This window comes from Penicillium mononematosum (genome assembly GCF_028829835.1).
Source record: "Penicillium mononematosum strain IBT 11891 chromosome Unknown utg000003l:1.0-8172316.0:1.0-8177699.0, whole genome shotgun sequence".
Taxonomy (NCBI): Eukaryota; Fungi; Ascomycota; class Eurotiomycetes; order Eurotiales; family Aspergillaceae; genus Penicillium; species Penicillium mononematosum.
This window is the reverse complement of record NW_026643273.1, coordinates 7,279,119-7,306,143: the sequence shown is the minus strand read 5'-3', so window position 1 is coordinate 7,306,143 and position 27,025 is coordinate 7,279,119. Positions and strand designations below refer to the sequence as shown.

General features: G+C 50.0%; 12 protein-coding genes across 12 annotated transcripts; 9 read left to right on the top strand and 3 right to left on the bottom strand.

The window, feature by feature from the left end:
• Positions 1–2,772: 2,772 nt before the first annotated feature.
• btgE (putative cell wall glucanase (Scw11)) lies at positions 2,773–4,504 on the top strand (the record flags this gene model as incomplete). The annotated part of the gene is made up of 2 exons (XM_057294562.1): positions 2,773–2,982; positions 3,029–4,504. The coding sequence occupies 2 exons, from the start codon at positions 2,773–2,775 to the stop codon at positions 4,502–4,504; spliced, it is 1,686 nt and encodes a 561-aa protein (XP_057149373.1).
• Positions 4,505–5,196: 692 nt separating this feature from the next.
• On the top strand, positions 5,197–5,679 carry N7519_007785 (uncharacterized protein; the record flags this gene model as incomplete). Its single annotated transcript, XM_057294561.1, has 1 exon — positions 5,197–5,679. One exon carries the CDS (start codon positions 5,197–5,199, stop codon positions 5,677–5,679), a length of 483 nt encoding a protein of 160 aa, XP_057149372.1.
• A 316-nt stretch (positions 5,680–5,995) lies between these two features.
• Positions 5,996–6,301, top strand: N7519_007784 (uncharacterized protein; the record flags this gene model as incomplete). Its single annotated transcript, XM_057294560.1, has 1 exon — positions 5,996–6,301. The coding sequence occupies one exon, from the start codon at positions 5,996–5,998 to the stop codon at positions 6,299–6,301; it is 306 nt and encodes a 101-aa protein (XP_057149371.1).
• A 565-nt stretch (positions 6,302–6,866) lies between these two features.
• Positions 6,867–7,190, bottom strand: N7519_007783 (uncharacterized protein; the record flags this gene model as incomplete). The annotated part of the gene is made up of 3 exons (XM_057294559.1): positions 6,867–6,884; positions 6,957–7,034; positions 7,098–7,190. The coding sequence occupies 3 exons, from the start codon at positions 7,188–7,190 to the stop codon at positions 6,867–6,869; spliced, it is 189 nt and encodes a 62-aa protein (XP_057149370.1).
• A 2,480-nt stretch (positions 7,191–9,670) lies between these two features.
• N7519_007782 (MFS transporter) lies at positions 9,671–11,399 on the top strand (the record flags this gene model as incomplete). Its single annotated transcript, XM_057294558.1, has 4 exons — positions 9,671–10,375; positions 10,425–10,596; positions 10,658–11,099; positions 11,165–11,399. 4 exons carry the CDS (start codon positions 9,671–9,673, stop codon positions 11,397–11,399), a joined length of 1,554 nt encoding a protein of 517 aa, XP_057149369.1.
• A 725-nt stretch (positions 11,400–12,124) lies between these two features.
• On the top strand, positions 12,125–12,352 carry N7519_007781 (uncharacterized protein; the record flags this gene model as incomplete). Its single annotated transcript, XM_057294557.1, has 1 exon — positions 12,125–12,352. The coding sequence occupies one exon, from the start codon at positions 12,125–12,127 to the stop codon at positions 12,350–12,352; it is 228 nt and encodes a 75-aa protein (XP_057149368.1).
• A 402-nt stretch (positions 12,353–12,754) lies between these two features.
• Positions 12,755–15,712, top strand: N7519_007780 (uncharacterized protein; the record flags this gene model as incomplete). Its single annotated transcript, XM_057294556.1, has 4 exons — positions 12,755–12,881; positions 12,942–12,986; positions 13,064–13,084; positions 13,137–15,712. Coding segments are annotated over 4 exons (2,769 nt in total), but the record flags the coding sequence as incomplete, so codon positions are not given.
• A 645-nt stretch (positions 15,713–16,357) lies between these two features.
• Positions 16,358–17,949, top strand: N7519_007779 (MFS transporter; the record flags this gene model as incomplete). Its single annotated transcript, XM_057294555.1, has 4 exons — positions 16,358–16,561; positions 16,697–17,098; positions 17,162–17,524; positions 17,668–17,949. 4 exons carry the CDS (start codon positions 16,358–16,360, stop codon positions 17,947–17,949), a joined length of 1,251 nt encoding a protein of 416 aa, XP_057149366.1.
• A 1,727-nt stretch (positions 17,950–19,676) lies between these two features.
• Positions 19,677–21,347, top strand: N7519_007778 (uncharacterized protein; the record flags this gene model as incomplete). The annotated part of the gene is made up of 3 exons (XM_057294554.1): positions 19,677–19,730; positions 19,793–20,628; positions 20,768–21,347. 3 exons carry the CDS (start codon positions 19,677–19,679, stop codon positions 21,345–21,347), a joined length of 1,470 nt encoding a protein of 489 aa, XP_057149365.1.
• A 214-nt stretch (positions 21,348–21,561) lies between these two features.
• On the bottom strand, positions 21,562–22,990 carry N7519_007777 (tetratricopeptide repeat protein; the record flags this gene model as incomplete). Its single annotated transcript, XM_057294553.1, has 6 exons — positions 21,562–21,592; positions 21,645–21,709; positions 21,771–22,077; positions 22,131–22,224; positions 22,281–22,320; positions 22,394–22,990. The coding sequence occupies 6 exons, from the start codon at positions 22,988–22,990 to the stop codon at positions 21,562–21,564; spliced, it is 1,134 nt and encodes a 377-aa protein (XP_057149364.1).
• Positions 22,991–23,637: 647 nt separating this feature from the next.
• atp4 (F1F0 ATP synthase subunit 4) lies at positions 23,638–24,745 on the bottom strand (the record flags this gene model as incomplete). Its single annotated transcript, XM_057294552.1, has 4 exons — positions 23,638–23,777; positions 23,830–24,052; positions 24,108–24,562; positions 24,628–24,745. Coding segments are annotated over 4 exons (822 nt in total), but the record flags the coding sequence as incomplete, so codon positions are not given.
• A 115-nt stretch (positions 24,746–24,860) lies between these two features.
• On the top strand, positions 24,861–26,610 carry noc4 (ribosome biosynthesis protein NOC4; the record flags this gene model as incomplete). The annotated part of the gene is made up of 3 exons (XM_057294551.1): positions 24,861–25,265; positions 25,315–25,526; positions 25,578–26,610. The coding sequence occupies 3 exons, from the start codon at positions 24,861–24,863 to the stop codon at positions 26,608–26,610; spliced, it is 1,650 nt and encodes a 549-aa protein (XP_057149362.1).
• Between the last annotated feature and the right edge of the window lie 415 nt (positions 26,611–27,025).

The window sequence follows — 27,025 nt, the reverse complement described above, 5'->3', positions numbered from 1 at the left end:
GGTCAAGCGAAGAGACCTGAAGATCGAGGCATACATTCCACAAGTGACATTCTCCATGTGGCCTGTCCAGATCTCTCCCGAATATTTGAGATGTGGAATGCCGACATAAATTAGCCCTAAATCTGACATATCAAAACAGTCACAAGTCATATGCAGGGAAACCCGGTCAAGAAACGGCTGCAGAAATTTCCCCGGAACAAAAACCCACCGTTGAACTGGGTCCTTGGAACTTTGTACTGTACTCTGTACTATACGACATAGGAAACAAAGAAACCCCCAATAGCAAGGCTGATAGAAATCCCACAATAGCCTCTGCACGAATCGCACTGACTTTCCAGATCCAAAATCCACAAGGCCAACACACCCCTGGCCCCTGAACAACCTCAAAAACGGTGCCAAGCCTCGACATCGATGCCAACTGAGCCCAGATCCGCTATTCTCCTTGGCCGTTTGATCCATTGGAATTGTCAGATTGGCCAAGAGTATTTCGGCGGTCTGGATCGTTGAGTTGTCTTTGACTTGGGCAGTTCCTTTGTTCGTATTCTGGTTATTTATTTCAATTACATTTCCACACGAATCCAAAGCAGGGACGTGGCAGTGTCGACGGTTCATTTCGGATTGTTCGGACTGGGCATCAATACACGATTACATCACATTCTACCAAAGCCATCACTGTCAATAATTCAACCACCAAGGTAATTATTGGCCTCGAAGCAACCAGACTAGCGAGCGCAGAAACCTATCGCACAGTTACATAATTCAGGAGTCAGACGCTAGTCATGGTTCCATAAAATAATACATAGCGGTAATCTCCACAAGAAACAACCCTCGGCTGTGCCCCAGCATCCGTTGTGATCTACCCCATGGATGAGTCGCGATCGCCAGTCGAAGAGATCCAGACTTCGTTCTCATTGTGATCAGCACTCAGGACATGGGATGGCAGAGGATCTATTCGTTTATCGTTTATACTTGCCTTGCTGCTTCCATTGCTTGTACGCCGTATATATACTTGCAAAGACTGCTCTTCCATTGTGGGTGTCGGTTATATCGGATAGGCTACAGTGTTATTTTGTTCTGGTAACCACACTGCGTAAATGACTATACTCCGAGGAGAAGGTGGCTCGTCGACCAGACGGGCCTTCCGATATTGTATTTGGTGCGATTACTTAATTGAACAGGTTCAAGCTTCCTGCCCCGTTTAATAACTCTTTTTGACTCTATTTAAGCGGGTGATCGGCTAGTTCATGAGTGCGTGGACAATATTGTGTACCGCTGACTCGATGGAGATCGTCAGGGGCGGGGCAGAAAACAACGCATACTTAACAGCGAACAAATGTTGTGTGTTGTTTCCATACAGAGTCGAGCAGGGCAAGTATCTTGATATAAGTAAACAATTGGGTTTGGGCGAACACAAGGGTTCGAGATTCTTGCGATACTCTTGGCGGTGAAAATGTTTGTTGACTGCTCCGCTGTAATCCGAGACTGGTATTGAAAAGCAATAATGAGCAGAAGTCTTTGTATATTGTTGGTAATCTATAAGATTGAACGATACCCGTATTGTGATTTTATAATAAAGATCGGCAGGGCGGAAATTAGAGGCTGCATTTCAACCAATCAGAGAACGGGCTATACCCCAATTCAGCTGCCACCTTACCATTTTGGGACTGGCTGCTTGCGCTATGACAGTTAGCCCCACATGGCGTGGGAAGAGACTTTCCTGTTTTTCTTTGGTTTGGGACTTTTGGCTTTTGGCCCGGGGATTTCTCTGTCTGACTTTTGCACTGAGACATTGGAATTAAAGCCCATTCTACTCCACCAACTCTCTGCTTTGCTTTGAAGACATTATTTTTCTGGTCTGGGTAATCAGGAACCGAGGGTTGAACGGGGACTTGCCACCGAGTAAGCCATAGAGGGGATGTAGTGGTGCCTTGCATGGTATGACAGAATGGATGAAACCTTGGCTTCGTTTAGGTACAATGTGGCTTTTCAGATAGGAGTTGGGAAAACGGAAGCTGGACGACCCTCACAGCGGTAAGGGGAGGGCTAATTCTGGGTGTGAGACAGGATCACTATTTTTGACGCTGGGCCGAAGGCTGAGAAGGAAAAGGAGAGAAGACCTGTGGACGATCCGTGCGGGCAGTGTTGTATTGATAATAATAGTATTCGGATACGGAGGACTGAGTCAGTACCCCGTACTCCGTACGGAGTACACAGTATTGGTTCCTATTATGAAATGACCGTTGGGCGAGAATATAATGTTTGTGTACGAGTAGGGAGTGTTATGATCTGACTCTGTACCTGCATGTGCCTGATATATGGAATCAGACTCAAATTGCAAATGTACCAAACAACGCAATTACATGCAATCCCCACTCTTGCCCGAGCCGTGTGGGCCAACCACAGCCAGCCAACGTACGGGTATCGAATGCCCAACCAATCAGATTGATACTGTCCCTGAATACACATCTAGACTCGTCCAGGGGTAATTTTAGGGTAAATTAAATTCAAAGAAATTCACGATCGGTGGACCTGTATCTATGCAGAGGCTAGCACACTGGGGCCCTTTTTTAGGTCTTTTTTCTTTTTTCTCCTTTTCTCTTTTCCCCCTAACCGCCCCCCCGGTAACCATTTCTCCAACAAAAGGCCTTGCGTGCCCCCGATCACTCTCCTTTTACCTTCTCAACCCACGTTCCTTCGATTCTATCACTGACCACCGCTTCACTCGTTCAGCGGGCATTCATTCTTTCGCGTGGTTGATATTATCTTTCCATCATGAAGGGATCTATTTTCGCCGCCGCCGCCTTGGTCGGCTCTGCCATGGCCGACGGTGTTCACCGTCGCCATGACGCTTTCCACCAGCGTCGCGAGGCCTCATCCAGCGTCTGGTCCTCCTCCGTCACCGCTGCCCCTGAGGAGACCTGCGGTTGCACCACCAAGGTCATCACCTACTACGGCGACGCTACCCTGGTCCCCGTCGAGACTGTTGCCCCTCCCTCTTCTACCTCTACCTCTACTCCCCCTCCCCGAGTCCACCAGCACTCTCACCAGCACCGTGCACTCGACCAGCACCAGCACTTTGACCGTGACTGTCTCGGCCTCTTCTTCCTCGGCCCCGGTTCCCTCTAGCACCGCCGTTGCTAGCACTCCCGCCGTGGAGCTGCCCACTCCCGGTGTTAGCACTTTCTCCACCACCGGTGTCTACACCATCCCGGCCACCACCATCACCGTCCACGACACCACCACTGTCTGCGGTGCCACCTCCACTGACGTCCCCAGCGGCACCCACACCTACGGTGGTGTTACCACCGTCGTCGAGACTGCCACCACTGTCACCTGCCCCTACGCCACCGTCAAGCCCTCCGGCAGCACCGTGACCAGTGTCATTGAGACCACCACCTACGTCTGCCCCACTGCTGGTACCTACACTGTTGTGCCTCCTACCACCACCTCTGTGCCCACCAGCACCGTTCTGGTCTACCCCACCCCTCACACCATTGTCCCCGGTACCTACACCCAGGATGAGTCCGTCGTCACTGTGACCCGCACTGACTACACCTACATCTGCCCTGCTCCCACCGACGCCCTGGCCTCGACCACTGCCCCCGCTGTCCCCACCACCGTGGCTGCCACCACCACTGCCGCTCCCGTTGTCAGCACCTCCAGCGCCAGCTCCACCACCTCCGCCGTCAGCGAGCCCAGCAACGTTCCCACCGTCCTCGGTGAGGGTCAGTACGGTATGACTTACTCTCCCTACACCGCCGGTGGTGAGTGCAAGACCAAGCAGGAGGTTCTCAAGGACCTCAAGGTTATCAAGGGCAAGGGCTTCAACCTGATCCGTGTCTACTCCACTGACTGCAGCGGTCTCGAGTTCATCGGTGACGCCTGCAAGGAGCTCAGCCTCAGCATCATCATGGGTGTCTACATCGACGGCTCCGGCATCACCGGTGCCCAGGAGCAGGTCACCGAGATCTCCAAGTGGGCTGAGTGGGACATGGTCAAGCTGATCGTTGTCGGTAACGAGGCCATCCAGTCCGGCTACATCGACGCCGCTACCCTCACCACCTTCATCCAGTCTGCCTCCTCGAGCTTCAAGGCTGCCGGCTACTCCGGTCTGATCACCACCACCGAGCCCATCAACGTCTGGCAGCAGTACGGCGCTAGCACTCTGTGCAGCGCCGTCGACGTCGTCGGTGCCAACATCCACCCCTTCTTCAACGCCGATGTCACCGCCGAGAAGGCCGGAGAGTTCACCAAGGGCGAGTTCGAGGTCCTCGAGAAGATCTGTGGCGGCAAGGACGTCATCAACCTCGAGACTGGCTGGCCCAACGCCGGTAGCGCCAACGGTGCCGCTGTCCCCGGTACCGCTGAGCAGGCCACCGCCATCAAGTCCATCGCCGCCGCGGTTGGCTCCAAGTCCATCTTCTTCTCCTACTCCGACGACACCTGGAAGAACCCTGGTGAGTTCAACGTCGAGCAGCACTGGGGCTGTGCTGGTGTCTTCTAAGCGCCATGTCTCGTGATGGATTTTTGAAATATTTTGTTTAGTTCTGCAAATGCAAAACTTGTACAGGAGGACTTGGAGTTTTACCTTTCTCTGGCTTGGTGATGTGTCTACGGACTTTGATCGGCCCTTTCTTCCCTTCTTGGATTCTATTTTAAACTTGACTCCTGTGGTAGATACACCTTTTATTTGACGTTGTCTACTGACCTTGCACCTTTTGATCTCTTTGTGCGTGTTTTTAGTCCTGTGTATATTTGCTCATTTATGCCTTCTTACGAGTTTGATACCGGTAGTCTGTCCTCTGTATATGTAGTCAGTATGTGCTATGCCGGGTGTGTACTCTGGCCAGGTGATCTTTGTCCATAGTGTTCGTTATGTCGAGCTCTTCCTATATATTTTGGCCCTCTTGGGATCTTAATTCAATCAGTCCACGAGCATCATGCAACCTGCGCCCGAAAAAGTGGGCCACTGCATACGCCCCGGCACTGAGGCTCAGCCCAAGCCCAGACACGACGTCAAACCAATGTCGATTCCGCCATCCCTCAAACCAAGACAAACCCTCAAAGGCAAAATTGTACCAAAGAACCAGCGCCGCTCTTCTTTCCTATCAAACCGAACCAAAACCAGAACAACGCCCGTGTCCCAGACCGGATCAAAATCCGAATCCAAGCTACATCCCACTCTTTAATCTCACCATGCCGTTCCAAATACCATTCGAATGCGAGCCCTTCTACATGCGCCCCCTGCTGTTGATCAAGGGATTATTCGAACTCTGGGTCCACTTGGCCATCCACTTCTTCATCCCAATCGCTGTCGGATTGGCTATAATATTCGTTATCGCCTTCTTGGCCTTCGCCATACTTGCAGCGTTGTTTGGTTGGGATCTGGGTTCTGATGAGGACAAAGGGAAGAGAGAGAAAGGGAAGGAGGGGAAAGAGAACAACGAGCGAGAACAGAAGGTGAATCAGGGAAAACCAGATGCGGAAATATTTACCTCGTCTCTTCCTGTAACTGCGGGCGGCTCCAATAGTACCGTCGACCTGCAGAAGCGTCTTGAGATTGAGCTTGAACTTCTTAGGGAGATGGTAGTTGCTAGGAAGGAGAGGTTGGAGGCTTTGAAGAAGACGCAGTTGGGGGTTGATGCTTCGGATTTGGAGGTTTTGGAGAAGGTTGAATAGGACTAGTACTTTCCTCTGTAGGTAACTATGTACTTTCCAAGGTTGTTAGGTCGTCTCGGGAAAAGCTATACTTCCTAAATAGGAAAGAACGCCATCTGACATTCCCCGGACCAGGGTTCATCTCAACCTTGAATGGACTGCAAAATTCAGGGCGCTGACGTGACTTCTTGCTAAGACTACCATCCATCCTCTCCATCCAAACCCCAGCTGTTACCAACGTACTCCTATCACTTGTATCTCGAACCCAATCATTCATCCAACGAATATATCAAATCCCACCTTGAACCCACTTCCGGCCATCCAGACACCCCTCAACATGGAGGACCTCTTCGTGGAACTCTTCGGCCTCGAATTTAACGAATTGCCTATGCTTTTACGTCCAGTGCTTCTGACTGCACCGCTCCTCATACTGGTTGCCAAGTTGTTCTTCTACTTTCTTTTGCCTCTTGTCGTCGTTTTTTTCATCCTGACCGGAGCCGCTGTACTGGTAACCGTTTTGACCCGGAAGATTTGGGAAAGATTCCTAAAAAAGGGTGGAAATGAAACACGAAAGAAAAGTGACGATAAAAACCGGACCTTGGCTGGTCTCCGTGACCTAGAGGCTGGCGGAGTCAAATCTTGAAGTCCCTGTCGACACCGCAACAAAAGTTGATGTCTTTTATTATTTGTCGCTGGAGGATACGGGTACGAAACGATGAGCAAGGATGGGACCCTTTTGCTCTTTCTTTTATGCTTTTATGAATGTGGGCAGCAAGGTCGGATGGAATGTTTTGCTCAGGAAGTTGATGGATATTTCATTGGGAGAGGGCTGCGTTACTGGGCCGCCTTATGGAGTGGTCTACCGTCGTCTGTCGAGGGAATGCTGAGCGCGGGAAAAGGGACACCATATCAGGGGATACGCTTTGTTATAGCTGCATCAAACTAGAGCTATTGATCGCAGTTATATTTTTAGCTTGACTGGAACGCACGACAGGGACATCCCTACTAATGCAATGATTGAGAATTTGTGATATTCCAGAATTATATACCATTAACAAACTAGATAAATACAAGTGCAGGCATTGACCATATGGCCCGAAAGGGGTTCCCTGTCCATGTTGCGCCCTTATGTCAACAAAAGACACCATGGTTAACCAGGTAGGCCAATCCCTCCTTTTACCATATTGTAACTCCAAGAAAAAAACGTCTTATAGTGGCATGCAAGTCTGTCCTCATTAGCATGTTAAACAAGCAAATCACACTCGGCAGATACCCCATTAGGGATGCTAGATACTTACACCGTTGGATCCGCAAGTAAGTCCCTCACAGCAGCATCCTTCGCCGGCACAGTTAGCAGCCGTGCAAACCATGGTGTCCTAATAACATTGTTAGATATCCTCTCTACATTCTCGAACATCGTAGACATGGGCCAGACTGACCGATTGGCATGCGATTTGGGCCTTAGGGTATGGTTCGGGGAGGGCGACAGTGAGAGTGGCAAGGAAGCCGAGGATGATGACCGACGCGCGCATTTTGAATAGGATGGAACTGGAAAGACTTGGAAATGGATATCTAAAATCGAGGAAAGGGCCAAATCAGCGACCGAGTCAAGTATAATAATAGAAGATCCGGCGAAAACACCGCAATATGCGGGTCTAGACGAGATGCAAGGGCAAGGAAACGGTGTAAACGAAACATACGTTGCAAAATAGCAGTAGTCAAAGCAAAAAAGTGAAGATCGAACCACGGGTTATTTTAGTATCGAAACTAGAAAAGTAAAGACGAACGCATATCAGGCTCCATCAAAGTCTTATAACTTGCAGACGTGGAGCACCACAATGACACAGACCACGCACCAGCGCGATGATCTATCATTGTCTCGCCTGAAACAGGGCAATTGGGGGATCTACAGGGGTAGCTGTGGGATCGATCGACACTGATTGGATGATGGCTGGGGCCGTTTTGTCGTTCTCGGAGGCGGACGCCCTATAGCGGGATCGCTTGCGTCGATGGATGCAACCTCCGAGTACATACGACGTCGCTTGATCCTGTTTGATTAATGAGGATTTTATTCAGGAGGGGCTGTTTTTGTCTCCTGCTATGTAGAGCGGGGAATGGTGTGTAGAACAGAAACATCAATAAGACAACCCACTGATTTCATTCAGGAGTATGAAGTCATTGATAGTGGCGGATGAAGAAGCTTGTGCAACCTGAACTAGGTTGATGATCTATGTCTGACGCTGTGCTCGTGGTTTGAAGGACACAAGCTTCCTACTCTGTACACCCCAGGTGTGACTTGAATGGGGCTGTTAGTAACGTGGCTGGCGATGTCATCAACCGCTTGGCATCGTAATTGTAAGGAGTCCTCGGTGGTGCAGCCGCTGAGCTTTGTGTTCTTGCAGGCTTGGCGGTGACACACGAAGCTTGCGTGGGCACTCCCAGATGGGAAGGGATATACTGCATGGTGGGTCATGGTAGATAGGGGGCTGGGGCCATGACACCGGTATGTTGTACGGAGTACTCCGTACTGCGCTGGTGCTTTTATGAGATATCGTTTCAGGGGCGGACACGATTTGAATATGCGAGACAGTACGGAGTATAAGCAATGGGCAATTGATATGGTGAACGTGATACATCATCACCTGAAGCTAGACACCTTGGGGCTCAGGCATATAAGAGAAATGTGAACGGAACATCGTGGCACCGGCCTTGGTGTCTAAAATAAAAGATACACTTGCATATATGGGACAGATACATACTCTCTCGCAAAGACTACATACATATATGGTCCAAGGTACAATATATCTGAACAAAGTAGCCCTGGCATATTGGCTGCCTGAAGTCATTGAGCACGACTTCCGTACTAACCCAGTGTCATTAACCAACTATTGCCAAAACCAACTAAACAGTTAGGTCCGCCATAACCTCAATATAATGGCATTGTAATTGTTCCTTGTTCTGCTTATAATCACCGATAACAGGCTGCATCCACTCACGTCCTTCAAGCTCGAATCGCACAGTTGAGGTCGTTATCTTTGTCTGCATAACTGCAAAAATCAAAGTGACGTTATCTCGATGGGACACATAGGTAGAGAATGGTGCCACTTCTAGATCAGTTCTCGTACCCTGTGGTCGAGGTGCTCTTTTCTTTCCGCGTAACATTAAGTCGACCGAGGGCAGCAGCAGCAGCAATAGGCATTCTTTCGACAAAGTGAATATAAAAGTGGCTTACTGACGACACTTATTTGTCTACGCACTGTTCTTGTATATAGCTTTGAGATCCCGTAAGTCGAACAAGCGCTTAACTGATGTGGTGATGTCGCGTGTTGATTGGAACGAAGTGGTCGCACGATTCGATTGATCATATCAGGCGAGTGTATTGCATTCAAGCCTCCACCCTGATGAGAAACGGACAGCCCCTGGAAGTTTCTGTCGGAATGTTAAATGTCTTTCTCAGAGCCATCTGACGGAGTGGAATTGCTCCGACCAGCTTAGCGGCTCGGGAAGCGGGTACTAGCGGGAACGAGACCTGGTGGGTCTACAACTGGCCTGTGATTGGGTAAAACTTTGCGCAGACTCCATGGCCACAAAGCTTGGCAGAGCCTGGAAATAATGGCATCGTCTTTTATACAAAAATACAGCTTCAAAGAATGCACGAACACGGCTTTTAAGGGAAATTTCGACATATCCCGGTCCAAAAGTCTCCGAGGTCGTTCACAACCTGATTTCAAATCACCTTCAGAAGCTGATCATTATTAATGGGGTGTATGAGTTTCCTTTTCTCTTTTCAACGCCATTGCCGATAGATGCTTAAATAACCGCCTCCCAGACTTATTTTGGCAGCAACTTCGGGCTTCCGTGCTTTCTCCTTTTTCTTGAGCCATTGGATCGACCAGAAGAAGTCGTGGTTACCGTAAGCAAGGACGTTGTACCCCAACCATTTCCTCAGAACATCCTTATTTACGCGATTTGCCTGAGTGTCCTAGTATTGAAGAGGAAGATCCCTCAGACTATGTCAGATATAAATGAAACGAGCGGTCGCTCTCGGATACCGCTATATCAGCTAGTTCTGTCCCAAGACACCATCACCGACGACGTTGTCAGCCACGAATGGGAGGGAAATGGCACGCCTGAAGATCCTTACTTGGTGGACTGGCTTCACGAAGATGCCCGCGATCCGCACCAAATGCAAGATTGGCTAAAATGGTCCATCACAATTCTACAAGCCGCTTCCTTTTTGTCCATTACTTTTGCTTCGTCTGCTCTCTCAGCAGCCAACCCCCAGATCCTGGAACGCTTCGGTACCAGCACTGAGCTAGTTGTTGCCGACACCTCACTTTTTGTTCTCGCCTTTGCCATCGGGCCAGCTATCTGGGCTCCACTTTCCGAGCTCTGGGGCCGTCAGATCATCTACTTCGTCACGTACGGGTTGACTACACTATTTGCCGGGGTAACAATTGCAAGCCCGAATATTGCGACTTTGCTAGTCCTAAGATTCCTCGCAGGCGCATTTGGTTCTTCGGCAATCTCCAATGCTGGAGGTGTGGTTTCAGACATGTATACAGCCCGTGATAGAGGGCTGGCTACAATCGCTTTTATTGGAGCCCCCTTCTTAGGTCCTAGTCTCGGACCAATCACTTGCAACTTCTTAGCTGTGTCAAAAGGCTGGAAGTGGGTCCAAGGGCTTACAACTATCTTCAACGGGGTGGTGTTCCTGGTTGGGATTGCTTTTATCCCCAAGACTTACACCCCAGTCCTGATTGCAGAAGCGCGCTGTCAAGCTTGGTAAATTGACCGGAGCAGTTTACAAGAGTCGTCTAGACATTGGAAATGCAAATAGAACTGCTCGTGAGATCTTCACCAAGACCATGGTCCGACCCTGGATATTGCTGTTGATGGAGCCGATCGTGCTGCTTTTGTCTATCTACATGGCTATCAGTAAGTTCTCCCATATGTATCATCGTCTCTTCTTATCAAGGGCTAATATCGTTTTCAATAGTTTACGGAACGATGTATATGGAATTTGCTGCCTTCCCGATTGTCTTTGAAGAGAATCTCAAATGGCCCCAAAGCACCTCCGGCCTGTCCTTCCTTGGCATGATGATCGGGCAGATTCTCGGATGCGCTTATTCAATCTTCGAAGACGGCCGGTATAAGAAAGTCGCCGATCGCACAGCCTACGGTCGCCCACCTCCCGAAGCTCGACTCATTCCAGCGATGGTTGGAGCAGTTACTCTTCCTGTGGGATTATTTTGGTTCGCCTGGACCAACTTCCCACATATCCATTGGATCGTCTGCGAGATTGGAACAGTACTTTTCGGGTTCTCTCATGTTTCCATCTTCTTGAGTGTGGTGAACTACTTGGTCGATGGGTATACTATCTACGCGGCATCGGCATTAGCAGGTAATGCTGTCATCCGGGCCCTTTTCGGCGCGGCATTGTATGTCTTCCCTCATTAGTTCCCGATCATAGTCCTAGTATCAAACTAACTTGGTATCTATGTAGTCCGCTCTTCACAACGCCAATGTACCAGAACCTTGGCATTCACTGGGCCTCCTCAATTTCGGCTTTCCTCGCTGTAGCTTGTCTACCGTTCCCATGGATTTTCTACAAATACGGCCCAGCAATTCGCCGCCACTGCCAATACGCTGCAGAGTCTGCCCGGCAATTGGATGAAATGGCCGACCGGATGCGTGCACAGGCTGAGCAGAGAGCAGCCAAGCAGAAACCCGAGAGTTGAACAGATTCTGGCCAGGGCTTGACTGCTTCCCCTGATGAGAAAAATACTGGTGCAGCTCAAGGAAATGAGCTACCGTGAAGCAAATTTAGCGTTTTACATTGGCACATTTTATATGGTGACTATCCTTGGACACAAATCAGTGTCACGTCGGGCTCGATCATCTTTCAAGTATATAGTTGGCTTATGTATTCAAAAAATTAGAAGAATACTAGTGCTGTCTTCAACGGCGTTACGTATTTGCGAATTTCTTGTACTGAGTAAACACATCAGGCATGGTACGGAGATAACAACTATGGGAGATTGGATCTTGGTTCATCGGTCTTTAATGCAGATTTACTTTTCTCATTAGTTTTTTTTTAAAAAGGGTATTACTTCGTATTGAAGTCCATTTCAACTTGAAAAGTTCGTGTGCGTATTTTTATTTGCTTTTTAATTAGTGTGTAATGGTACGGAATAGTTTACGTATACATACCAGTACCCCTATCTGGAACCCCCTTTTATGCCCCCTTATACTACTCCCACCTAACTACCACCTACCACCTACTGCCATGGGCCACGATGTTTCTAAGCGCGCAATTGTAGTAGCGTGCAGAGCTACTGGTGTTAGCACTGCTACTATTTCAGAGCTATGTGGCCTCCCAAAGCGTACTGTCAACCGCATATACGAAAGAGCCCTTGAACATGGCTTTGACCCGAACTCGCATCCTTGAAATATTTCTGACGCTATGCTGGCTGACGCCCCTCGCTCTGGGAGGCCGACAAAGCAGACTTCACAAGTGCAAAGTCAGGTGCTTTCAAAAGCACATGCTGACCAGGACGGCGGTGCAAAAACCTGCGCTGATATTGCTGCAGAAATGGGCCTCGAAGGACATGATATCTCTCATACTACTGTCTGGCGCATCCTGAAAAAGGCTGGAGTACAAGAAACGACACCCACTGAAAGCCCGGCTTAACAAAAAGCCATGCGCGAAGCTGGGCTAGCTTGGTGTCTCGAACACCAAGATTAGAGTTTGGAAGATTCGAAAGAACAATGTTGTTCGAACTGATAAGACATTTGTTGTTTTACTTCGATGCAGATAATACCGAAGCCGCCGATGCAAGATACGAGGATCAGCACATCTGTGTAGTCTGTAATTTGCTGAGGTTATGGATGGCCACTGGGTAGCATTTGGGCTGTGTATATATGCATGATTGATCACACTCGCATGTGATGAGGCCCAACGGGACGCCTCAGCCCCCGGGCATACTCTCTTCAGCCACACACACCGCTGCTCCTCATGCACCTTGAACTTTTTCAATCTTGATTTCCCATGAGTTACACAGTAGATCTCTGCTTTCCAGAGCGATAGAGTACGATGAACCAAGCAATACCGCCACCCTTCACTTTCAACAACCAAGGCGATGGCACGCAGAACACGAATGCCGGCAGTGGACTTCAAAACAATAACAACTCCCATGGGACGCAATACAACAATTGTTTAGGTAGGCAATGAGGGCGAATGCAAGTCAAGAGGCCATACCTGTCCTAACCACCGTTTGTAGTGACATTGGTTGGCGAGAGTCTAAGCCCTGAGGCCCAACAAAAAGGTTAGTCCGCCGTTTTAATACTGCCTGGCGCGCAGAGCCTCCTTCATTATATGATCTATAGCGCTTACACATTTTAGACCAAAACAGGATCGATGACGGTTCGTATCGTTCAAATACCTATCGGGAGCCCATCGCTGATTCTGTTCGCAGACATCCTTGGATCACTGGTCTTCCCCGAGATGCTAGATCGGCGAGACAACATCGAACAACGTCATGGAAATACGTGCGAGTGGATTCTAGGACTGGAAGAATATATGTCTTGGAGGAGTGACCCCTACGGTCTGCTGTGGATCAAGGGCAAGCCTGGCGCCGGCAAATCAACACTAATGGCCTACCTACACGACAAGCTAAGGGAATCGGAGGATACTGGCAACAGCATTCAGCTTGACTTTTTCTTCAATGCCCGAGGAACGGACTTGCAGCGCAGACCACTAGGGATGTTCAGATCGCTGCTAAACCAAATCTTTCGCAGCGATCAAGCTGTGCGCCCTCAGTTACGCAAGTTCTACTCGGATCGAAGCAAGAAGTTCGGTAATGGTGCGCATAAGTGGGAATGGCCAGAGATATGGCTCGAGAGGCTATTGGCTGAAGCTATATTGGCATCGGCCAGCCGTCAGCGCGTGACTGTTTTCGTGGACGCCCTGGATGAGGCTGGCGCCGAGGCTGCCCGGCACATAGCAGATTATTTCTACCGCCTCAATGATGCTGCCGGGCCCACAGTCGCTGTCAAAATATGCATCTCATGTCGACACTATCCAATTGTTGACAGTTACGGGGCCAGGGAGATAACTGTCGAGAATCATAATCACGGGGACATTTCCGCCTACATCAATGACAAACTCGCCCAGATCCCGAGGTTTACGCGCACCTTTGATCAAGACGCCTTGCAGAATCTACGAGATGAGTTAGTTCAACGCACAGAGTCGGTGTTTCAATGGGCACATGTCGTCACACCTCTCGTCCAGCGGAAACTTCTTGACGGACACTCTCCTAAGGATATCCATCGCTGGGTACCCGCCGTCCCAACCGACTTGGAAGACATGTACAAATACATACTGGAGTGGGTTATAGACCCTGCAGAACGGGCCCAGGTGTTCTTATTCTTTCAGTGGGTGTTACTAGCTGAGTGGCCCTTGAGCGTGACAGAGATGCGTTATGCCTTAGCGATGGAGAATTGTAAGATGGCACGATACCGAATACGATGGGAGACGATTGAGGGGTTTGTCGAAACCGACGAATGCATGGAGCATAGGATCAAGGCGCTTTCCGGTGGGCTTGCCGAAGTAATGTCGACTCTGAATGGCTACGAGACTATACAGGTAGTCCACCAATCGGTCAATGAATTTTTACACGCAAAAGGACTTGCCTTCTTAGGCCAACTTGCCGGTGCTAGCACGTCGCCTATTGGCGGCGAAAAGATCCTCCTTCAATGCCAAGCGTCGCTTTATCAATCTTGTTTGGTCTACCTTGCCAGAGAGGGGTCACTAGAGAGCGCCTGCAAGCGTGGACAAAGTGATTTCGCAGCACGGGATTTGTTCACCAAGAGACCATTACTTGACTATGCGATCCTTCATGTTTTTGTCCATGCAGAAAAAGCTGGCGAATGCCGTGCAGGCAAGGTACATAATGAAATACAGCAACTGGAACAGTTGGTTCGCCGATGGGCGCAGCTTTACCATGTGCGGCACCCACATAAGGCGAAGTACGCACCAAAAGGAACCACTCTTTTTCATTTGGCTGCGGCGAGTAACCTGGTTGATATCATAGACTGTATGTCGTCCAAGAAAAAGAACTTGACAGAGATGGACTATGATGGAAACATGGCCTTGCATTTAGCAGCACAATGGGGTCATATCCAAGTAGCCAAGATACTCTTGAAAAGCGGAGCGGACTTGGAGGCGAAGAGCAAATATCAAAGCACACCTCTGATGGACGCAGCACGCTGTGGCCAGTTGGAATTTGTCGAGTGGCTTTTGCAGAACGGGGCAGATGTTAACATGGAAACGATGGCTGGATGTGCCCTGGTATTAGCTTCAAAAAAAGGGCACCATGATGTGGTGCAACTACTTCTGGAAGCCGGAGCAAACATCAATTCCCGGGGTGGCCACATCAGCAACGCCCTACAAGCCGCTTCGTTGGGTGAAAACGCTGAGATCGTGCGAATGCTCCTCAATGCCGGCGCCGACGTCAACGCCAAAGACGGGGAATATGCTGATGCTCTATGGGCTGCTTCACAGGCAGGGAGCGCCGAGATCGTGCGAATGCTCGTCGATGCCAACGCCGATGTCAACGCCCAGTGTGGAGGTAGGAACGCTCTGCAGGCTGCTGTAGCCATAGGGTACGCCGATATAGTGCGAATACTCCTCGATGCCGGCGCCGATGTCAACGCCCAGGGTGGTTGGTATGATGACACACCCCTACAAACTGCTTCATTAGAAGGGCGTCCTGAGATAGTGCGAATGCTCCTCAATGCCGGCGCCGATGTCAACGCCCAGTGTGGGGGTAGGAACGCTCTACAGGCTGCTGCTGCCCGAGGGTACGCCGATATAGTGCGAATACTCCTCGATGCCGGCGCCGATGTCAACGCCCAGGGTGGTTGGTATGATGACACACCCCTACAAACTGCTTCATTAGAAGGGCGTCCCGAGATAGTCCGAATACTCCTCGATGCCGGCGCCGATATCAATATCCAGGAAGATGGCGATGGTAGCCAGAAAAGCTGGATTAGTATGGGGGTGGACTAGGTAGCATCAATTGGAACTAGTGCATCTGGCTGACCCACTTACCGGCCATGCATGTATAACATGTGGTGTCGTGTGGTATGGTTTAGGCGCTTAATAGAGGCCAGGACAATAGACAGTTGCTTAATCTTGCAGCATATCCTCCACTAGAATGACAATGACCAATTTAGGACCGGTTTATGTTGGTTACTCATAATGTGCGCAAGCGGACTGTCTGGGATTTCGTTCGGCTGTCTGAGGCGGGTAGTTAGAGATCCCGCCTGGTTTGTCACATTGGGAGCCGAAGCAGAGCCTTCCAGCATTGCTCGGGTTTTGCTTTATATAATAAAGTGCTGCATGGGAACTCAAAGTGACTACATGTAGGTTCTGTCACAATGAAATTCCTCGTGGCCGGGGAGATATACAAGAGGCGGGCTTGCTGGCGGACCTGCCTATTCCGGAAATCCCCGCTCCGGTACTGATTAGGAAGCTTCCCCAACTTTCGCTGCATGAAAAGCCAGCTGATATCCATGAAAGCTTTTGTAGTGCGTTTAGATAAATATTATAAGAGAGCTTGGCCTACTTGTTCTGTGTTTTTGTCTATTCGTGTTTCTCATTCTTGAGGTAATCAGTCGATTTAACAGCACAGCCATGTCTAGTGGAGTGCAAGACAGTCCACAACCCTCGATATATGAAAGCCCAAGCCTACAGGATGAAAATCAGTCTTCATCGCCATCTGAGACATCTTGCCAAATCGCCAACGAACAATGGAACCACCCACGATCTAACATAGCAAAGACACTGGCGACATTCTGGAGCTTCCTAATAATGGGAGCAAATGACTCCGCATACGGTGTAAGATCTCACCTGGATATATATACATGGCAGTTGGAATATTATACTGATCTAATACCAATATCCAGCCTCTTCTTCCATATGTACTTCAACCCCCAAATCCCAAATCCTCTTCTACTTCTAATCCATTCCCAGCTCGAAACCTACTACAACCTCTCCTACACAACCGTCTCCCTCGTCTTCCTCTCTCCAGCACTAGGCTATGCTACCGCCGCAGTCGTGAACGAGCGAGCGCATTGCGCTATAGGCAGACGAGGTGTGGCCTTCGTCTCATCCATGTGCCATCTGATAGCATACATCTTGAACTGCGTGCATCCACCATACCCCGTCCTCGTCGTGTCATTCATGTTCGCAGGTCTGGGGAATGGCCTCGCTGACTCGGCATGGAACGCCTGGATTGGAAACCTCGATAATGCGAATCAGTTACTCGGTCTGCTTCATGGATCTTACGGTGTAGGTGCTGTTATCAGCCCTCTCATTGCATCGCTACTTGTTGCGGACGCTGGTTTGCCGTGGTATTATTTTTATTACATTATGGTACGTGGTATTTTGTTCACTAGTGTCATAGCATGGGTTGGCTCATGCTGACTGATTTTCCAGATTGGAGGCGCTGCAATCGAGGTTCTCGTCTGCGTTGCGTGTTTCTGGGATTCTACAGGAACGTCGTTCCTACTCGCTAAAAAGCAACATCCCGGCGATACATCCGAACAAGCAGGCTTGCGCAAAGTCCTAACCACAATGCCATCTGCGCGAATCACTTGGGTCTGCTCAATCTTCTTACTTGGGTACGTTGGCGTCGAAGTAGCGCTAGGAGGGTGGATTGTGACATTCATGAAAGAAGTGCGGCACGCTGCACCGTTTCCTAGCAGCATGACTTCTACAGGATTCTGGCTGGGAATAACCGTTGGACGGGTTATCCTTGGTTTTGTGACTCCTTTGATTGGCGAGAAGGTTGCCATCTCGGTAGGCCCTCCTAGCAAATCTCATCCAAGTCAGACCACAAGCTCACCCTATAGTAGGCTTATATCTCGCTCGAGATAGCATTTTGTCTCATTTAATACCTCGTTCCAAACTTCTACGCTGGCGCTGTCGCGATATCCCTGCAGGGGTTCTTTCTGGGTCCGCTGTTCCCGGCGGTTGTGGTTGTCACCACGAAACTCCTGCCAAAACACTTGCATGTCAGCGCCATTGGGTTTGCGGCAGCCTTCGGTGGTTGTGGCGCGGCTGTTCTCCCGTTTATTGTTGGTGTGCTTGCGCAGGCTAAGGGTGTGCTGGTTTTGATGCCGTTTACCATAGCGCTTTCGGGGGCGATGTTGCTTCTTTGGAATTGTCTTCCGGGAATTCCTAGAGATAGGAGAGCATCGGCTAACAATAGCCGCGGGGCCTAGGTATGATATGGCGTATCGCATGCCAGGAGCTGCAAGCCAGGAGGGTGGGGACGGGCCAGATGTGACGTGGACGATGCTAGTAAATAACCGTGTAGAGGCCAAGCTGCAAATATTGAACTTCAGCCAGATAAAGGGATCCGAAGTAGTATAGTCCCAAAATGTATATAGTATACAAAACCACAAAAATAGATACTTCCCGGCCCATATACTCTACTGATTGTCGTGCCATGTCCATAGAGCCGCTTCTGAAAGGTAGTGATCAACATCGCCGATCGAAATCCTGCGCCTCCACGATTCTTGTGATTTGTGTCTTAGTGGGATAGACATTGTGAATGTACGGCTGATGAAATGTTGTATAACCCATGGCTTTCAAAGAGCGATTGGACATGCATCCTGACATTCGTAAGGTTGAGTGAGCTGAGCCGAGAAGAAGCGGGGGGAAACCGGACATATCTTGATCTCTTCACATCTGGGGCCCACGATGAGATCATGTACCGAGTGCTGTACTCAGATTAAGGAATAACGTGCCATGGAGCTACGTATTTAACCTGAGCTATTGCCGCTCCCCACGACTATCCGTGGCTATAACCAATTCAGACCTGCGAATATACCAGTACAAACCAGCATGGGCAAAACTACAACCCTCGATATCGAATATGCCGATCTCATGGCGCGCAAACCACAAGGCAGCTTATCTATCTCACCGACCTTCAGAAAGTTCCATCCAGACTCAATAGGTCCTTCGAATAGAACGGGCGGCTAGAACCAAATCACTGGCCTCGACAATCCAAGACAAGAAGGCTTCGCAGAGGTCAGCCGGGCATTGAGCCGCGACGAACTCAAGGCATCGATGTGGAAGATCCGGTCCTCCGAGAGTGAAGATGGCAAGCACGTCCGACTCTCGGATTGTATGTCGGCTGCGCTTGCCGTACCGATGGGAAAGGCAAAGGCAAAGGCAAGCGCAAGACCAGCGCTTCGGGGAAGGCGGGTCTTGTGGCGGGCAGAGCAGTTAGGCAGGGCAAAATCCTGGCTCCATTTGGTAAGCCTATTGCGGGGCCCCGGGGCCCTGTAGTGTGGGGGAATGCTAAAAGCGCTTCTTGCGTCGGACTTGACAAATATTGAGAGAAATGATGGATTATTCAATCTGCTTAGTTTCTGATGAGTGTGGCACCTGGGCATTCATATGACCAACAGCAAGGACAAGGTTGATGTTGGTTCGGATATCGCGGGTACTGGCACTTGGAAGGGTGGGGATGTTGGAGAAGTTCGTATAGGTGGAGATCTTCTGAAGGTGTTGCGGACCTTGGAATTGAGCTTATATCTAATTCGTCCCTTCTTCACAAGAGGTTAGGGAAATGTTACTTCATTTGCCGAATGTAGAGCTGTTTGTCGAGAAATTAATAAGACAAGGGGTCCCCACCAAGGGGAATCAGAACTTGCCTCCCAACATCCCACATTCCACTCCTTCGGCTAATCTCCGCCAACCCTTGGCGTCTGAGGAATCAAAGTCGGACATTATCTCAGAGCCAACAGTTAGCGCAGTTGAGTGCAGGTCCACTTCTCCGCAAATCCCCGGAGTCTCCTGGAAAACTCCCCGGATATCCGTACTGTCACTCGGGATGCCGTTAAAGAAAAAGATGGATTGATGTCTGGAATTTGTGCATTCAGGCAGTGCAAGATACACTCGGCAATATCCTCGCCTCCTTTCCTGATGGAAATCAAGCATTATGAAAGACAAGCCTACAGCCCTGGAGCAAGAGTTGCCCCCAGGACTCGCTTTGGTATAAATAACCCTGCCCATCGAGTCAAATAACCAATAACCCAACTAACAACCCAAACCTAGGCCAAACCATGGTGGAAAACCAAGCACCTCATCCACCTAAACAGCCTAATAGCAAGCCTAATCCTCTTCTCCAGCACATTCGGCTACGACATCTCCCTAATGAACAGCCTCCAATCCCTACCCCAATGGCAAACCTTCATGAACCACCCAAAAGGAATAAAACTCGGCTTCATAAACGCCATCCAAAGCATAGGCAGCATACTCTTCCTACCCATCCAAGCATGGTCCGCCAACCGCTTCGGCCGAAAACCCACAATCCTTGCGGGGTACATCTTCATCGTCGTTGGCGTGGGTCTCCAAGCAGCCGCCCCAAACGCCAACTCATTCATCTACTCCCGTCTACTGGTAGGTATCGCCAGCGCCTGGTTCCAGTGCGCTGTGATCCTCGTCACGGAAATCGCGTATCCATCGCATCGCTCGCTCGTCACGGCCATCTACATGTGCCAGTACTATGTTGGGTCCTCGCTGTCGGCGTGGGTTTCCTTCGGCATGAGGAATGTGCAGAGTAGCTGGTCGTGGCGTGTTCCTGTGCTTATGCAGATTGCGTTGCCGCTTCTTGCCTTGCCGGGGACGTTGTGTGTGCCGGATTCACCGCGGTGGCTGATTAGCTGTGGGCGACTTGAGGAAGCGAAGCATATTCTGGTTAGGTTCCATGCTGGTGGGGATGAGGGTTCGCGTTTGGTGGCTTCTGAGATGGAGGAGATTAGCCGAGGTCTGGCGGCGGAGCGGAAGGCTCGACGGGAGGCGCGCTGGATTGATTGTGTCAAGACTCGTGGGAATCGGTACCGGCTTTTCTTGAGTGTTTCTTTGGGTGTTTTTGCTCAGTGGAATGGAGGGTAAGTATTGCTCTTGGCTTTACCATTGCGAGAAAAATTGGTGGAGAGATCCATTGCTGACGGGATATCTGCTCTAGTGGTGTGGTGTCATACTACCTAACCCTTATCCTCGATACAATCGGTGTAACCTCGTCAACAGACCAGACACTCATAAACGGTTTCCTCCAGCTCTGGAACCTGATTATGAGTGTGGTAGGGCATGTCTTGTCGACCGCGCTGGCCGCCGTCCGCTCTTCATCACATCGACTGTGATCATGCTGATCAGTTATATCTTCATTACTGCTCTCTCCGCCAGCTTCACAACGACGGGTACTAGTGCCGTTGGAACAGCTGTGATTCCGTTCTTGTTCATCTATTATGCAGGCTACGACATCGCTTTCACGCCACTGCTCCTGGCGTACCCGGCGGAGATCTGGACGACCTCGCTGCGTGCTAAGGGCGTCGCTATATCCACGATCTCGAATTATATGGCACTAATTTTCAACCAGCTTATTAACCCTATTGCGTTTGAAAGGATTTCTTGGAAATATTATTTTGTGTTTTTGGCCGTGCTGCTTGTTGTCTTGGTTGTTGTTTGGAAGACTTATCCTGAAACTAGAGGCAGGTCGCTTGAAGACATTGCTTTTATTTTTGATGGAGAAGACGCGCGTGTTACTGGTATAGATGCTAATGTTACCGAGAAAAGAAGTACAGGGAAAAATGAACCTCCAGAGTTTTGATGTGGAATATAGAGTCACCATGATGATCTGGAAGTTGTAGAACTTGCTTTATGTTCAGATAGGACATCTCCTATGAATGCTTGACGTGCCACGTAGGAAAAGTTAAGATACAGCAGTGAGACCGTGAAACACGTAATCGTAGAATAGAGGTGATAATGACAACCCCCGTCGTAGCGCTGGAGTAAATGAATACTGCCTTTCTTAGAGAAGCAGATCACTTTGGGTTGTACTTGTCTTTCCAGATCCTATAGTATCCCATTAGATCCAAGATACAAATATCCAGTCAGTTGAACATACCATGAATTCCCAATAGTAGGGCACCCATTCTCCTCGGCGAGTCTGTAATACTTGGCGGCTTTGAACTATAACAACCTTAAGTCAGAATAGGCACAGAATATGCACCTGAGCAGAGATTACACATACCTTGTCCTTCTTGCCCCCAAAGCCCTCAAGGTAACACCATCCCGCTTCATTCATGGCATCAGTATCACCCAAGTTCGCAGCGGTCTCGTAATACTGTCTAGCAGCAGCAGGATCCTTTGCTATTCCCCATCCATTGCGGAAGCAATTTGCCAACTCGAACATGGCCAAAACGAGTTCGCCTTTTGCAGATCCCCCTTTATTAACACCAGCACGGAGGGCCTCCGCCTCAACCGCGGCCGAGTTGGCCGCAGCAGCGGAGAGATAAGTCACGGCTCGTGCGGTATCCACAGGACAGCCCCATCCGTGTCTAGACAGTTATCAGCATCTAGAACATTGAGAAGTAGCTGGGCGTTCTGTTACCGTAGCGCAAGGCCGTAAAGAACCTGACTCAGAGGATTATTCGCGCCATTTGGATCAGCAAGCTGTCCGAACATCTTAGTTGATCGCTCGAGATCTATATCCAATGTTAATCAACATATATGTCCAGCCGATATAGCAAACAAAACTCACCACCTGATTCATGCAGTCGAATCGCCTCTTGAATATTAATCTATAACCCGTTAGTCCCACATTCCAACCACAACCCCAACCATCCCGCAAATATATAGTCAGTAAGCACCTACATCTTGATCCGGATCAACACCAACCCGACTCTGACTCGAGCTCCTCGACCTAGCCTGCTCCAATCCCAACCCTAAACCCAGCGTAGCCTCCCCCTCCCCCTGCCGCCCCGGCAAGGACGCACCGGAGTGCGCGAACTGCGGATTCTGCTGCACAAGCACAGTAGCCCTCTTCTCCCACAACGCCTCGCGCTCCTGTTTACTCGCGCCGTGATCATCATCGATCTGTGGCAGGTCCGCGGGGATGTTAGCCGAGGAGTCACGCGAGTTACTGCGACTGCGACTGCGGTGGTCGAGATGGAGGAGGTTTGAGAGACGGCGTTCGCGACGGGGCGGGGATTGCGACGATGTAGATGGGCGTCTTGGGGAGCGGTTGAAGAGCTGGAAGCTCCGGCGTGGAGATACGGGGTCGTCTTGGGTTGGTGATGATAGGTATGGGGTTGGGTCGTTTGGGTCGGATGGTGGGGTTATTATCTCTTGGGTGTGCGTGTCTGAGCGGATGAGCTTGAACTCGGGTGCTGGGGGTATTGCTGGTGCATTTTGGGATGGTTCGGTGCTGAGATCGTCGCGTTTGTGGAGGATGTTGCGGAGTGAGGGCATGATGTACCTCTACTTATCGGATGTTGGCGGGGAGTGGATCTGGGCTTGTATATATGTGATAGTCGGGTGTAAGGTTAGGGAGGTGGGAGGTCCTGTCAGAAATACTTGTAGGGCTGAGGATCAATATGACATTAAAATAACCAGGCACAAAGAATAACGGTGGCTGTGTAGGGCGGCTTACACGGGCTGATGACTGGGGTCCGGGGTCTTGGCTGATTATCCCGCGTGCACACAAATTGGATAGATTAAATACTTGAAGTACTTGGATATCCTAGGGACATATGCTACGACATAGAATTCCCCAGATAGATGTAACCTTAGCTTATAGATCTTATCGCATTCTCCACGGCAGTGGCGTGCTGCATCGGACCCTGCATATCATAGGGCGCCTCCGGTGCATGGACTCAGCCATTACCCCGGGGAATAAAATGGCCACTGTTTACATCCAAGTACATCCAAGTACATACTACATAGCTCTAGAGTGGTACCAGTCACCTACAATCAATGGACACTCTTGAGAATCTCTTCGTATCATATTCTGGTCAAAGTGTTCTACGATGAAACTGACCCAAACAGATTCATATGTCAGACATCAGCCGGTGGGCATTTCCGAAACCCACGCTTGAGAACATGTCATGAAACCATGCGTGTCCGATTATAGAGTAAGAATCAAAATGGTATTGCAAGGTCTAACTCGGCAGATGCAAATAGCCCTTATAGTTTTGTACACAATGCCGAATGCAGTGAGCTACTAAGCCCATTTACAGGGCCTTGGACGCCATGATGCCTAGAACTTGTTAGCACTATTCTATGTAAAGGTCAGATGGTGGAGAACTCACGCTCAACATCAGCAACGCTCTGCTGAAGGATCTGCTGGAGAACCTTGGGGCTCTCAAGCTCCTTCTGGATCTTGGCAATGACGGACTCGGCAAGCTCACGCTGCTGGCGCTGCTTAACCTGGTTCTCGTAACGCACCCACGAGTCGAGGACCTGCTTGGCCTCGGCAGCGAGGGCAGTGCGCTGCTGGAGCTCGTAGGCCTGGGACTCGAGCTGGGCGGTTTCCTGAAACGAACTGTCAACAACCCAAATCTCAACGTACGCGACCGAGTATTCCTACCTTGGAAACAGCGAAGAGCTGCTTGGTAACCTCAACAACGCCAGACATCTGGGAGACGGTGTCGATACGCTGCTGGACAGCGTTGGTGTGGTCGGCACGGGCAGCGTTCAGGATGTCCTTGTGCTTCTGGACCTGACCCTCGGCCCACTCGCGGTAGGCGGGACCACCGTACTTGCCAACAGCGGTGAAGACAGACAGCAGACAGAAAGCAGCGACGGTCTCCTCGTTCATGACGTACAGCTCGTTGCTGATGGCGGCGATGGACAGACCGGCGGCGGCAGACAGGGTAGCGGTCTTGGTGACCAGGGAGTTACCGGGGACGGCGTTCAGGATCGACTGCGCCTTCTTAGCGGGCTCCTCGGCGGGAACGTTGGAGGCCTGACGAGAGGAGGTCAGGTTGGCAGTGACGGCAGGGACACCACGGGCGGGAAGAGCCGGCCGGAGTCGGGATGCGCCTAAGGTGAGTTAGTAACTAAAGGCATCGAGTCGATCAGACGGTCGAGGTTCGTAAAAAGCGTACCAATGGCGCTCTTAGCAAGACGCGAAGCCATTGTTGCAGATGGAAGAGTCTTGGTCAATGGGGTGGGTGAACGGAATTGAGGAGACTTGAGGTTCGGGATGGCTAGGAGGTGAAGACGCTAGCCGTTTCGGGCGGTGATTCCGTTCCTCGGAAAAACCAGCTTCCGGGATGGTCCAAACGATAAAAAAAAGTTGCAGATAAACTATTCACGCATTACAAGACACCTGCCCAAAATGCCTGCACTTGTTACGGATTCGAGCTCTAAGAAGCGCAAGAGTGGCAAGAATGCCAGCGGCCCATCCTCCAAACGCCGCGCTGTCGCCGATGACAATTTCGCCGAGAAACTGTCTACTATTCAAGAGCTAGAGAATCAAATTGCGGAGTCGCGGAAGGGCTATAACAATATTGCGACTCTCCTCTCCATGCTCAATGTCGAGAAGTCGGCTGAGAACCCCGAGATGGCTGTGGCCGTCTCTCTTTGCCGTGTGTTCAGCCGATTGATCGCCGGAGGAAATTTGACCGAGTCAAGCCGCGCCGCCGAGAACGAGAAGATCATTGTGGCATGGTTGAAGGAGCGTTGCCTTGATTATCAGAATGCTCTTGTGGCTATCATGCGCGAGGCAGATGCTGCCTCTCAGGTATGTGTGCCCTGATCTGGCGGGGGTTACTATTACTGACGATCTCTAGATTGCCGCTCTGACGCTGAGCATGCGCATTGTCAAGGAACGTCTCGCTCATATCCCAGGTGCCGAGAATAATGTTTGGTCAACGGGTTTCTTCAAGGATATCTTTGCGGCCATCATTGAGGCCCACAACGGCGAGGATCTGCAGTCCGAAGCCGTAGCCAAGTTTGTGAAGGAGTATGAGGATGTGAGATATTACACTTTCACACAGATGGCGTATGTGTACCTTTTTCCTGCTATCGAGACTTGTGACTAAATTTATACCAGTGACTATGCATCTACCACACGATCCCCCGAAATCCTTGAAATTCTGATTAAGATCCTTCAGACCTGCGATGAGGTACCTGGACCGGAACACAAGTTCGAGAACTTCTACGCGAAACGTGATACCAAGAATAAGCGCTTAGTTTCGGCAAACTCCCACAGGAAGCAGGCGCAGGAGGCATGGCTGGCCATTCTACGAAACAACCTCTCGCAGTCGCAGCGCAAAAGCCTGCTGCGTATGATGGTGCATAACATCGAGCCGTGGTTCAACCGACCGGAACTGCTGATGGACTTCTTGACGGACTCATACAATGTCGGAGGTGCGACATCTCTCCTCGCACTGTCTGGTCTCTTCTACCTGATCCAGGAAAAGAACCTGGACTACCCTCAATTCTACACCAAGCTGTACTCTCTCCTAGACTCCGAGCTGCTGCACTCAAAGCACAGATCACGATTCTTCCGATTGCTGAACACCTTCTTGTCCTCAACCCATCTCCCGTCCACATTGGTGGCCAGCTTCATCAAGCGTCTCGCTCGTCTTGCACTGAACGCTCCTCCCCCGGCTATTGTGGTGATCGTTCCGTTCATGTACAACTTTTTCAAAAATCACCCCACAACTACATTCATGATGCATCGATCTATTCGGGATAAGGATCTCCTGGCACAGGTGGAAAAAGAAGGCATGGACGATCCGTTCGATCCAAACGAGTCCGATCCCCTCATGACCAACGCTATTGAGAGCAGTCTTTGGGAGATCGTGACGCTTCAATCCCACTTCCACCCCAACGTTGCGGCCATTGCACGGATCATCTCCGAGCAGTTCACAAAGCAAGCATACAGTTTGGAAGATTTCCTTGATCACACATATGCCGGCATGGTAACTGCAGACCTTGGAGTGGAAGAGAGGAATCTCAAGAAGATTCCTGTCGTCGAGTACCAGATTCCCAAGCGTATCTTCACAGATCGTCTACTAGAGGAAGATGGTGGTGTGGACTCTGGTCCAGGGTGTTTCATGCGGAATTTGTGGGAGTTCTGAGGGTTCATATATCAGCGTATACCAATTCAATTTGTTTAACAATGAAGTTACACCAAGCAATTAGATATTGTGGGGTATAGTCGTATCCCTGCCTGGAAAAGGAATGATCGTTTACCAACAGATCCCTTGCTGCAAGTCTAACCCTAGCGGTCCCAACACAGAAAGTAGACATTCGATATATACACGTCGCGGCAACTGTTCCAGGACAACTCTGCAACATATACTCCGTAGCAAATCAATGACAGGTATAACATACTTTATAGGTTTTGGGAGTAATCGATGCTCTATAACTATCATAGGTGGATGAAGCCAATTCAGTTCCTGCTTATGTTGTGGTGATCAAAGTCAGATATATATTTTTTAATCCCGCAACATTCAGTCCTCTACATTCCTTCGGATTCAATTTACTCCGCGA